This window comes from Rhinatrema bivittatum, chromosome 3, assembly GCF_901001135.1.
Source record: "Rhinatrema bivittatum chromosome 3, aRhiBiv1.1, whole genome shotgun sequence".
Taxonomy (NCBI): Eukaryota; Metazoa; Chordata; class Amphibia; order Gymnophiona; family Rhinatrematidae; genus Rhinatrema; species Rhinatrema bivittatum.
The window spans coordinates 538,897,015-538,910,582 of NC_042617.1; the positions used below are offsets into that span (position 1 = coordinate 538,897,015).

A 13,568-nucleotide genomic window follows, 5' to 3' on the forward strand; every position below is an offset into this window, starting at 1 on the left:
TAATATAGTTCACTTTCTATGTTTAGTCATGTAAATTTATCCAGTATGACTGTAAATAAGCCTAGAATGATGTAATATTGCATCATATTGCATAATACCATCATGCACACATCATCCAGAGTTTATTACATCATTTTCTGATGCAATGCAGTTCTACTGCCATGCTGCTGCTGAGTAAGCTGACGTCAGCAGTGTACTATATGAAGCCCAGTCAGAAAGGGTGAGCATTTGAAATATTCATGCTGGCTGACTACTGCTGGACACTCCACAGAGATGCTCCCGGACAGGTGTAAAGAGACAAGCAAAGAAATCTAAGACGTAGTCTATGACTTCATTTTTCAAACGGTATTTAGGTCTCCTACTATTGGCATACAATTCAAGATGTAATTATATTATTGCATATTACAAAAAAACTAGAGCCAATTTTGCATTTTCACAGTCACATTCATGTTTAGCACATGGAAATGTATAAGAATTGACTAATTTCATTTCAGTAACATGACTTTTGTGAAAATGTGTTGCCCAGTGAGCTATTGGCATACAGTTCAAGATGTAATTATATTATTGCATATTACAAAAAAACTAGAGCCAATTTTGCATTTTCACAGTCACATTCGTGTTTAGCACATGGAAATGTATAAGAATTGACTAATTTCATTTCTGTAACATGACTTTTGTGAAAATGTGTTGCCTAGTGTAATTACTGTGCTTCTTTTGTTTTCTGATTGTCTAATGATGATGATATCGGTTCACCTCCTATGACAGCAGAAGTTGTGCATTGTTTTCTCTGTCTGTGTAAACTGGGAAGAAACTTGGTCAAAATTTACAGACCATCACTACCCTGACAACCCAAAAGCCAGATATGAAGGACAGTAAAAATGGCTGATTAAAGGTTGCAGTTCAGATAGATATGCCACAACGTTCATTTCAGTACCTGCATTTGCAAATTGGATGCGTGATCTACCAACAAGGTCTTATCTCTTCGGAGCTGAGTATTGTCTTGTTCCTCCTTGGCCAGCAAAGCTTTCAGTTCTGCTATCTGACTAGACATTGTAGCAACATTCAAGTCTAATGATGTGCTCCCTTTCTCCAGAATCTGAATCTTGGGAAACACACAAGGAACATAAGAACGCAAACACAAAAATTATGCACAGAAGGGTAAATACAAAATATAAGACATCAGTACAGATAACATATAACATGCTGTTTTGAAAATAGATATTCCCATCACATGCTCATATTGGCAAATATATCTTCTGAAAATGTGACGCACTCATACATACAGAAATTGATGGATTAAATTCATTTTATTGAGAGCTACTCAGATAACATTTGAATATTTTTTGGTTTCCCAGAATACATTTCTTGTGGAAGTGCACAAGTCACATGCAAAACAATTTTTTTTATTGAGGTTCCTATCACGTTGGACTGTTGATCACCATTTGAAATCAGGATTCTGAGTTAACATGAGACTTCTCCAACCTTATACAAAAGTATTCAATTGTTATATTTATGCTACTAGATTTTTGTGGTTGCATCTTTACATGGCACTTAATCAAAGCAAATCTGTTAAGCATAAACTTGTCTCAGTCATTATATTTATTTATTAAAAATGTATATACTACTGCCCTAGTCTTGGGAAAATTCCTGAAGCAGTTTACAAAGTTACACATAGCATAATAAAAACAGTAAAACCACAAAATAAAAAACAGACAAGTTACCAATATCATTCAAAAGCCAATCGCCAAGCTGCAGAGTTGCCCCATTGCAACATTTTCAAATCCAATGCTGTGCCTAGAGCAAAATCAGAACTACAGAGCCTTAAAATATTACTGTAACTAATTTTAAATGACAGCAAAGTTTGGCTCACCATTTGAGTTTATTTTGTATTCTCATTCTAATATTCACTGCACAAAAATTCCTTTTTCTCTGGTACATACAGTCATAATGGGAAATATAAAATTCTCATTCTTACCTTTCTTGTTGAAGAATTCAATCATAGCATAAATTAGGTCTAATTTTCAAGAAATATTCCTGTACAAAGCTGAATTTATGCGCAGGCTTCCTAGCTAGAGTGGCAAGAATCTGGGGCAGCAAAGTTCCCAGCTGGACCTCTGATCCCCTCTCTGCCGCTGCTGCGAATATCAGGGCTCCAGCCATGCTGCAAAGGGGCCATCCTGTGCTCTCAGACACTAAAGGCCCCTGCCCCTCCGGACTTCCACACGGGAGGCTGTGAGCACAGCAGAAGTGGGGAGAGGATAAGACATCAGAGGTTCATGAAATTGGAGGTATACTGGGGGAGGAGATGGAGGAATGAAACTGGAGGAATGTATCCAGTGGGAGGAGAAAATGAAATAGAGGTACCCTGGAATGGGGGAGAAAATGAAACTGGAGATGTGGGGGGGAAAGTGGACATGGAAGTAAGCTGGGGTAGTGTGGAATGGAATCAGAGGTCCACCAGGGTACATGGTTAAGAGATCAGATCTGAGGTACAGTGAGAGGGAAGGGGAAGTAATGACAAAGTCTAGGGGCATCAAATGTCAAAATCCATCTCTCTTCATGGGTATAGGTATTGACAAAGTTTAGAAAATGTTCTATGCCTTAATACTGCTATTCTCTTGGTATCTCTCACAGCACAGTGCTCAGCTCACTTTCCTTTTTACCTCCTCATTAGGTTCTGTCATCATCATGCAGCTTTTTACACTTTATCTATGTCAACCGAAATCTAACTAACACCTAACCAGACTCATGGTTTTGCACCTCCACCATCTGCTGGAGACAGAGAAATACTGACAGACTCTAGGTGGCACCTCAGGTGTATAGGACGGAGTCTGTTTGAACTTCTCTGTCTCCATCTGCTGGAGGGGAGGCAAAACCCAGGAGTCTGGACTGATCCGGGTATGTACAGGGAAGAGGTCGATTTTAAAAGCGTTGCTTGCGCAAAAATGCCCACATACTCGTGTATGTGGCCGCGCGCAACGAAGATTTTAAAATGCTATGAAGTACATGCGCATATACTGAATGCACGCGTCAAAAATAAAAGGGCGGAAAAGGGGTGGGGTATGGGTAGAACATGAGCGTTCTGGGATGGGGTCAAAGGTTGCGCGCATAACTCCATATTTTAAAACCAGAGACCTCAGTGCACGTCAGCTTGTTATCTGTGTTACTGCCGTTCGAAATTCAATATCTTTTTATCAGCTTTTAATTCCAGCCTCGAAGTTTTCAACTCTCCACAGAAGAAAACGTCGTTTTTGTGACACGTGATATCCGTTGTCTTCTGTGGAGAGTTGAAAACTTCGAGGCTGGAATTAAAAGCTGATAAATTTGGCACTCTGATTGAGAGAATAAGACAGGTGAAATACCGATAGTTATTAAGAACGAGTCCCTGATGAAGCCCAGGTGAGGATGAAACAAGGATCCTTTGTCGGACGGAGTATATGTGGATGGAGTGTTGGAGGGCAATTCGCCCCAGATGCAAGCCACTTAGATAATTTGTGGATTAATGCAAACAGTTCTGCGAGTGCAGCGTGCAGAGAATTAGCACACGCTCATGCACCAGAAGAATCTGGGCCCCTGTAAAGGGAGAGGAAGCGGACAACTCTTTACATTTTTTCTTTGAAGAAAGAATTTGGATAATATTAGAAACTTTAGGAAGAACAGTACTGTTTCAAATTTTGCATTATAAACATTTGATATGCATTGTTTTTGCACTTTAATCTGATGTACTGTAAGAGATATTACATTGTGTCATTGGGTTTTAGATTTTAATGTGTGAATGCTTGGTATGATTGCGATTAATTAGTTTTAATTGTGTATATGTTTACAGTTTTGTGGAGGTTAATAAAAATTTCTGTACAACAGTGTATTCAAATTTAAAGAGAATTCTCTTAGGGGCGGATTTTAAACCCCCTGCTGGCGTAAATCCAGCTGGATTTACGCCAGCAGGGCCCTCCCGCGCCGGCGCGCCTATTTTGCATAGGCTGCCGGCGCGCGCAGAGCCCCGGGACTCGCGTAAATCCCGGGTTTCTGAAAAGGGACGTGTCGGGGGCATCGCTGAGTGACGCCGCGTTTGGGGGGCGTGCCCGGGGGCGTGGCGCCAGCCGGGGGCGTTCCGGGGGCGTGGCCACGCCCTCCGGAACAGCCCGCGGGTCGTGTCTCGGCGCGCCAGCAGGCTGCTGGCACGCGCGGATTTACATCTGCCTCCGGCAGGTGTAAATCCATGGATAAAGGGAGGGGGGGTTTAGATAGGGCCGGGGGGGTGGGTTAGGTAGGGGAAGGGAACGGAGGCAGGCTGTGTGGCTCGGCGCGCGCAGGCTGCCCAAAATCGGCAGTCTTGCGCGTGCCGATCCTGGATTTTATAAGATACGCGCGGCTACGCGTGTATCTTATAAAATCCAGTGTACTTTTGTTTGCGCCTGGTGCGCAAACAAAAGTACGCGAACGAGCAATTTTTTAAAATCTACCCGTAAGTGTATGTTCTTGTCTATATGGTAGAAAATTTTTTGAGAATATATCCCTGTGTGTTGTTTACCATTAGTATACATGAGTAAGCAGTATGAAAGGAACTGTGATCTCAGCATTGTTCCAGGGGCATTAGCACAAGCATTCATATCACGGTTCATGTGTCAGATTCCTGTGAATCTGTGAGCTCTGCTACACGTCACTGACTTGTGACAAGGACACGACAGAGAGTGCAGTGTGAGGAAATCATCGTGTGCAAAGATTACCTTTTTCATTATGTCCTTAAAATTGCTTTTCTCCTGTTCCAGGAGTGCTTGTAGCCTCTTGAGCTCACGCTGCAGTTGCTCCTCATGGTCTTTCACAGTCAGAAGCTGAGCAATGCTCGCAGAATGAGATGTAAAATGTTCTTCCTTAAGACGTCTCTCCTACAATGAGGAATCAATCACATTAAGGTCAACATAAGAGTGAACTGCACATAAAAGAAACATGCAATTGATTCTGGCAATTGTCTATCTGAAACCTCTACCCAGTCCTATAATCACTAGAAAACTAAATATTAACCTTCAAAATAAACACAATGGGGCGGATTTTAAAACCCCTGCGCGCCGGCGCGCCTATTTTGCATAGGCCGCCGGCGCGTGCAGAGCCCCGGGACCAGTGGCGTAGCCACGGGTGGGCCTGGGTGGGCAGGTGCCCACCCAACTTAGACCCAGGCCCACCCAACCGGCACCGGAACTGCAAGGCTGTCGCGGGATCCCATCCCCGCGACAGCGAACAAGAGAACCCACGCCTCGCGCGCCATCACGGCACACATGGGGAAGCGCTGCTGCGGCCGTATGGCCAACCGGTCTTCCTGTTGAGGGGGGGAGCGGAAGCGCCGCGGGCAGCTTCCGCTTCCTCCCCCAATGCAGGAAGATCAGCTGCCTCTCCTGCTGCCACCCGTTCTCCTGCTATCTTCGGACCAAACGGCCCGCCGAACTTCCTGTTTGGGGGAGCGGAAGCGCCGCCCACAGCTTCCGCTTTCTCCCCCAAAGCAGGAAGATCAGCTGCCTCTCCTGCTGCCACCGGCCTCCTGCTATCTTCGGGCGTTGGGCCGTACTGCCCGCCGAACTTCCTGCTTGGGGGAGGGAGGAAGCGGACGTTGTGCGCTGCGCTTCCGCTCCCCCCCCCCCCGACAGGAAGTTCGGCGGGCAGTACGGCCCGACGCCCGAAGATAGCAGGAGGCCGGTGGCAGCAGGAGAGGCAGCTGATCTTCCTGCTCTGGGGGAGAAAGCGGAAGCTGTGCACGTGCTTGAATGTGTATGTGTGGATGAGAATGGGAGTGTGTGTGGGTGAAAACTGGAGCCTGGGTGTGTATGTGGGTGAGAATGGAAGCTTGAATATGTGGGTGAATGGGAGCTCGAATGTGTGAATGTGTGGTTGAGAATGGGAGCCTGGGTTTGTGGGTGGGTGAATGGGAGCTCAAATGTGTGTATATATGGGTGAGAATGAGAGCCTGGGTTGTGTGGGTGGGTGAGAATGGAAGCTTGAATATGTGGATAAGAATGGGTGCTTGAATGTGTGTATGTGTGGGTGAGAATAGTACCTTAAATGTGTATATGTATGGATGAGAATGGGAGCTTGAATATGTGTGGGTGAGACTGGGAGCATGGGTTTGTGGGTGGGTGAGAATGGGTGCCTGGATGTGTGTCTGTGTGTGCATAAGAATATAAGTCTGGGGAGGGGTGAGAAAGTGAGAACTTGAATGTGAGGTTGGGGGGGCGGGGGAGAGAGCATATGAGAGTGAGAGCTTGAGTGTGTGAGAGGGAGTCTGTGAGAGAAAGCGTGTATGTGTATATGTGTGTGTGTGTGTGTGTGTAAGGGAAGAAGACAGTAATAGAAGAAAGACACTGAAAAGGAATTAGGAAATGAGCTATAAGGGAAAAAATGGGAAAAAGAGACCAGGACCAACTGATTAGAAAAATACAAAGATCAGACAACAAAGGTAAAAATATATATCTATATTTTGAGATGTTAGCAATTTAAATAGAAGCAACACAACCGCTCTCTCAAAATTTATGGACAGGTAGGAGCCGTGTATAAAATCGTAATAATAAGAAGGCTAAAGTACCACAAATCACCGTGAATTATGTTTGTATCATTAAGTAAACCTCATACTTAGGCGTAGATGTGAATGCTATGCTGCATAATTTGGCATTAGTTATCAGTAAAAAAACAACTAGTAGACCTGCATGCCTACAGCCCACCCATGTTAACCTTGTGCCCACCCAAAAAATCAATTCTGGCTACGCCACTGCCCGGGACGCGCATAAGTCCCGGGGCTTCCTGTCGGGGGCGTGTCGGGATGACGCGGCGTTTAGGGGGTGGCGACGTGGGCTTGGTTTCGGCCCGGGGGCATTCTGGGGGCGTGGCCGCGGCCTCCGGAACAGCCCCCGGGACCGGACCACGGAGCAGGGCAGCCGGCCGATGCGCAAAGTTAAGGGGGGGTTTAGATAGGTCCAGGGCGGGGGGGGGGTAGGTTAGGTAGGGGAAGGGAGGGGAAGGGCGAAGGAAAGTTCCTTCCGGGGCCGCTCCGAAATCGGAGCGGCCTCGGAGGGAACAGGTAGTGTGCGCTGGGCTCGGCGCGCGCAGGTTGCAAAAATGTGCACCCCCCTTGCGTGCGCCGACCCCGGATTTTATAAGATACGCGCGGCTACGCGCGTATCTTATAAAATCCAGCTTACTTTTGTTCGCGCCTGCTGGGCAAACAAAAGTATGCGCTCGCGCAAGTATTTAAAATTTGCCCCAATATTTTCAAAGTCACTTCAGTATGTGCAACCCTGAATAGGATTATACACAATCTTATTACAAAATGAACAGATAAATACACAACATGTTTAGCTAATTGTTTTTATATACATAATTTGTGGGTGGGGCTAAAGCATATTTAATGACAGTAGTTTTTAAGGCATCTTGCCTGAATCTTGCTGATACACATTGTAACATAATAGATGTCAGCAGATAAGGACCACTTGGTTCATCCAGTCTGCCCAATTATTTCTAACTGCACTGCTCTAGCTAATGATAGCTCCCATTTGTCGGATGTGTTGCACCGGAGGGGGACCTTTGGGCCGAGGTGGGATTGACGCAACCCGTAGGTAGGGACCTATGGGTCCCCACCATCGGCAGGCGGAGAGGGCTGATGAATGGAGGCCAGCTGGAGCTTCACCAATGCCAGCTCTCGTTCCCTGTGGGATGAGCCTTTGGGTGCTGGGGCCAGCTGGACTTAGGTGGACCTCTGTATGTAGTCGATGAGGAGATTGAGTTCAGCCCAGAGACAGCAGGAGAGAAATGGTACAGTCTTACACTGGACAAAGTTGTGTCCTGGAGTCTCAGGCGCCTAAGGAACGAAGGCAGACAGGGGGCGCCCGAGCAAGAGCAGGCCGAAGCCTGAATTGACCAAGTCCAGGAGGTAAGCAGAAGAGGCGTCAAGGAACAGGCTTGAGTCAGGGCTGGTGGCAATCTGGAAGCAGTGGCAAGCAAGGCTGAGGTCTGATCACGGAGAAGGTCTAGAGGCATAGTCAGGCAATGCAGAAGTCTGGGTCTGGAGAGAGGCAACAAAGTAGTCAGGCAATGCAGAGATCTGGGTCTGGAGAGAGGCAATGGAGTAGTCAGACAATGCAGAGGTCTGGGTCTGGAGAGAGGCAACGACATAGTCAGGCAATGCAGAAGTCTGGGTCTGGAGAGAGGCAACAAAGTAGTCAGGCAATGCAGAGATCTGGGTCTGGAGAGAGGCAATGGAGTAGTCAGACAATGCAGAGGTCTGGGTCTGGAGAGGAGCAATGGCGAGGTCAGGCGAAGCAGAGGTCTGGGCTTGGAGAGAGTCAATGGCGTGGTCAGGCGAAGCAGAGGTCTGGGCTTGGAGAGAGTCAATGCTGTGGTCAGGCGAAGCAAAGTCAAAGTCCATGTAGGCAATCCGTAGAAAGGTGCAAGACAGGAACGTAGGAACAAAGAGCCAGGAACCAGGATCAAACAAGGAACAGGAACACGGAAATGAGATGAATCGCTAAGGAGGCAACGAGTACTCGACCAGCGAGGAGACCTGTTGCAAAGGCAAAGCTAGGGAGCAGAGCCCGGGCTTAAGTACTGGTGCTCCGCTGACGTCTTCATCCAGGGCCGCGGCTAAGTTCCCAACGCGGTCCTACTTAAGGCTTGAAGATGCGCACGCACCTAGGGAGGAGCATGGCGCCGAGTAGCAGTGTCTCTCCGCGGGCCACGCGGAGAGGCCCGACATGAAGCAATGGACATGGTGGCTGGACCGGGAATGCCAGAGACAGCAACTAAGCCAGAGGCACCAGGGGAGCCCCAAGGACAGAGCTGGCGGCCCCCTGCCACCAGAGAGGAGGAACCAGGAGCTGGAGTTACTACAGAGAGGTGAGGGTGCTGTGCCGCGGGTCTGCCGTGGACAGCATGCATAACAGTATGTACAAGCTTGACTACCTGCAGGATATTGCTCCTTTTCCAATTCAGTCTGGTTGTCATCCTTCTCTGGGCCTCTACCGTTGTAGGTGGATAAGCATTTATTGCACAAGTCCCTCTCGTCCCCTATATTTTTTACCCTCTCAACCCTGCTTTTCCCAGTACTAACGATGTACATAATGGTGAGGGCTCAAAGGTAGCTCAGAGAGACTGTTGTGATGTTCATTAGGCATGGGTTAGGTGTAGGAAACCCAGCATCCTGGGAGGTTTGGATTAGGTTTGATGGTGCCGTTTCTTTATTTCAAGGGCAAGTCTGCAATTGGTATGAAAACTGGACATTGTTTTACTGCAAATGTAATTTAAAGCCCTTGTTCTCTGTTAGAAGTTGGGGTTGCACGCTACTTTCCTCTGCAGTTTTTAAGACATTTTAATTTTTCCCTATTACTTTGGAGATATTATGATATATTATGCTACTGTTACTAACTAATATGTGTTAGTAAGTTTATCACTTTAGTAAGATTATTTACTTTGCTTTTTTCTCTCTTATTCCAGGGTTTTCCAAATTGGATTTCATTACTCGCCTTTCTACATCTCATCTCAAGATGAGTTACATTCAGCAAATATTTCCCTGTCCCCCAGAGGACTTACAGTTTAAGTTGATATCTGAGGCAATGTAGAGTGAAGTAACTTGCTCAAGATCACAAAAAGCATCAGAAGGAGAGGCAGGATTTAAAACCCAGGCTTCCCTGGCTCTTAGCCTGCAGCTCAGCCAGTTGGTATCTGCTCCTTTTCTAGCCCAGCCATTGCAACAACAGTCTTTTCATCCAGAGACATAGCTTCATACGAAACCTGATAATGCGCATATAAGCTCTGGGCAGCAGGTGTCGCTGTTATACAATGGCTGCAATGCCCTCCTTCCAGGGGGCTATGATTGTTGTCTCTTCAGTGTTTCCAGCGCCCCCTTCCCCCAATGACCTATGAAGTAGGAGCCGGGGATCTATCCCAGGTTTTCTGCATAGCATTGCTACCACCAAGTCTATCATGCCATCCCTGTCTTTTCTTTAATTACTCATTCAGTCATGAAAAACCAGAATATAATTTTTCCCCATCCCTTTTTCTAAATGTATAGTAGCAGCAACCGCCTTCCCTTCCTCCCAGGAGTTCAAACGTGTTGCCCCTGTAGTGTGCCCACACTCCACCAGTGCCAGTGGATGGAAGGCTCAAATCGGAGTCTTTTGTGCCGAAGAGCTATGGTCAAGCCAAGAGGCCAGACCCTGGAATCCTTTCAGATGCTGCCCTCTCCCCACCTCACCCCACCAGCAATGCCTTTTCCAAGTACTAAGAAGGAAAACAAGGCACTTGGGCAAGTTGTGGTCATGGGATTTTTCTTGGTCAATAACACTGGTTGCAGAAATCAAACCAAAAGCAGGAGATGCCGGCCCCGCTTCCTGTTTAAATGCATTAGGGCACAAACATCCCACACCATTCCTCGCTCTTACTATATCCAGTTGCTTATTGATCTCCAAGTGCTGGGAGCCCAGCGCGGCGTTCTCCTTGGTCAACACTGCGCAGTCGTCCATTATTTTACTCCTCAGGAGCCGGTCCTGTTCTCCCCGCAGAGTTTTCTCTCGCAGCTGCTGATGAAGAAGTGTTATCTCGTTCCTGTCGAGAAACCCACGTGCTAAGTTACTGTGTCTTTGGGGGTAATTTCAAAATATGTGTAAAAGTAACATATATTGTAGCAATTTTCCAAAGCCCACTTGCACGCATAAAAACCTGTTTTATGCAAGTAAATCCTTTTGAAAATTACACCATGTGGTTAATAAAGCAATAAAAAAACACTACCAAACTAAAAGAAGAAAGACAGAGAGAAGCAAGGCTATAGAACTTTGTAGACAGCAAGTCAGAGGACATTGCTGGAATGATGTACATGAAAGGCAGCTCCCATATCTATATATCGCCTAGAGTACCGTTTTAGGCAATTTATAAATTCATATAAAGATAAAAAAAAGATAACAGATTTTACATGTTCTCATATCAATAAGGTTCATTAACCTCAACGTGCTGCGCTGACCTATCCAATTAGCAACAATCAGCTTTCAAAACTGTCTGTGGTACGCCACTTGTACATTTAAGTGGGTGCACGGAAATGTATGCCACGTATGGCGAGAGCCACACAGTTTATAATAGAGTATCTCTGTCCCAAAAGTACACGAACATGTTTCAGTATGCACATATACTTGTAATGCAGGAATATGAAAAACATTCTCATTTTATAAAACTGCATAACCCAGAATTTAAAAGTATGGGCCAGATTTTCAAAGAGTTACGTGCGCTGGGCCTATTTTAAAAAGGTCCAGCGACGAGCGTAAAGCCCCGGGATGCGTGTAAGTCCCAGGGCTTGCAAAAATGGGCTGAAGTAAGTTTTGGAACAAAACTAAGGAAAAAGAGAAGGGGGGGGGGAAGGTCGGAAGAGGTAAGGGAAGGGAAGGTGGGGTGGGGGATAGGGGGAAGGTTGCGCGGCTCTACACGCGCAAGGTGCACAACTGTGCACCCCCTTGTGTGCACCGACCCCAGATTTTATAACTTGCGCGTGCTGTGCATGCAAGTTATAAAACCGGGTGTACATGTGCGCACGCCAGGTAGCGCGCGCACATCTATGCCCACTTTCACCCTTTTAAAATCTACCCCTATGTGCATACATTTCTAGGAATACTTGCACGCGTACTTGGAATCACTAGTTCGCCAAATATCTCCACCAGTCCACCCAGCTCTCCAATTCGCCTAGACCGGTGATGGCAAATTCCAGTCCTCGAGTGCCACAAACAGGCCAGGTTTTCAGGATATCCACAATGAATATGCATGATAGATTTGCATACAATGGAGGCAGTGCCTGCAAATCTTTCTCATGCATATTCATTGTAGATATCCTGAAAACCTGGCCTGTTTGTGGTACTCAAGGACTGGAGTTCGCCATCACTGACCTAGACCCTCCAGCACTTCATCCTAACCTCCCACCCAAAAACTGCAGACAACACGTCCCATTTCAACTGCACGCGTCAATTAGCAGGTTTACTTATTTACCCATCAATACTGATAATAGAGAATCTCTTAGTGGTGTAAAATAGTTTGGATGAGTTCTGTAATGCATGAATGCTGACAAAATAGCAACTGGTGTGCCTACTTAACCCTGCATCAGAATACCACTAAACTGCCCCTTTTTTCCCTGTTTACATTTATCTGGGCATATTCTCAAGGTTTATAAGAAAGCATATATGTGTGCACATGCTACTTAAGTGTGTATGTGCTATTTTTATATGCAGAACACCCACATGATCCTTTGAAAATTCCCTTCATTGTGAGCCAATCATAGTTTAATGCAGATCCAGGATATTTTAGGCAATATTTAAAGACCTGTTTATTCAGAAAAGATTTCTGTTGAATCTCTTTAGTCAGCTCTTTGCTGAAGTTAGTTTACTTTGGCTGTGCCTTATCTCCTGGATTAAAACCTGGCTGGTGGAGGTAGAGGAGAGAGGGAGCGCCAGAGTAATAATAATTTACCTCAGCTGAAGGCGTTCGAGGGTGAGGAAAGCCTTCCTGGCCCGAGACGAGACCACAGCGTGCATTTCCTGACGCCGATGTGATCAGGGAGGGACCAGCAGGAACAACAAAAGCCGGCCCCCCTGTGGCGCACTGACGAGGTGGAGGAGAGAGGGAGCGCTGGAGTAAAGGAAAATTGGTTCTTACCTGCTAATTTTCGTTCCTGTAGTACCAAGGATCAGTCCAGACCGCTGGGTTGTGTCTCGCTTCCAGCAGATGGAGTCAGAGAAAAAAACTGAAAAGGCACCGCCTCTTAACTTGGTGTGCCACCTGCGATCCTTCAGTATTAACGATACCATAGCAGAATAACAAATTAGAGGATAAAACCCCCCAAACATAACAATCAATGGCTACAACAATATGTTCTGTAAAAAAAAAAAACGTATAACTGCACAACATAAGTATAAGGAAGGTTCCTTCCTATCCCTGTAAAGAATTATGCCGAGGAACCAAATTCAAACTCCACGAAGGACAAACCTTTCTGACCAGAAGATGCAAATGCTTAGCCCCCTTCAAAAAACGGGACACGTCTGGATGAGCTGGCAGTGAAACCCCGTCAATCTTGCCTCACAGACACCCTAGGGCCGCGACCTGCACCCGGAGAGAACCGCAAGCCAAACCTTTCTTCAGGCCATCCTGCAAAAAAGGCTAGAATATGTGCCATTGAAGCCCGACACGGGGGCACATTCAACCCGCAACACCAAGAGTCGAAAACCCTCCAGACACAAATATAGGCGAGCGAAGTGGACGGTTTCCGCGCTTGCAGAAGGGTAGAGATAACAGAATCAGAATACCCCCTCTTTATCAACTGTCTCCTCTCATAAGCCGGGCCACTAGACAAAAGCGATCCGCGTGATCGAAAAATACTGGACCTAGTCGAAGAAGATTCGGAAGATGGTTGAGATGCACCGGACCGTTGATCGCCAAGTTAATCAGATCCACAAATCACAGCTTTCAGGGTCACTCTGGAGCTACAAAGATGATGGACCCCATGTGGGTTTCTATCTGACGCAAGACCTGGGAGCCATCACCAATCTGAAAGGCAGGGC

General features: G+C 46.5%; 1 protein-coding gene across 1 annotated transcript in view; it reads right to left on the bottom strand.

Annotated features, from left to right (window-relative positions):
• Positions 1-13,568, bottom strand: part of LOC115088270 (myosin-9-like) — a 50,447-nt gene that overhangs the window by 10,788 nt on the left and 26,091 nt on the right. Inside the window, exons 5-7 of the mRNA XM_029596388.1 lie at positions 10,419-10,581; positions 4,728-4,886; positions 935-1,102 (exon numbers count right to left, since the gene is read on the bottom strand). Coding sequence (XP_029452248.1) covers positions 935-1,102; positions 4,728-4,886; positions 10,419-10,581 — 490 coding nt within the window. The remainder of the gene's footprint in view (positions 1-934; positions 1,103-4,727; positions 4,887-10,418; positions 10,582-13,568) is intronic.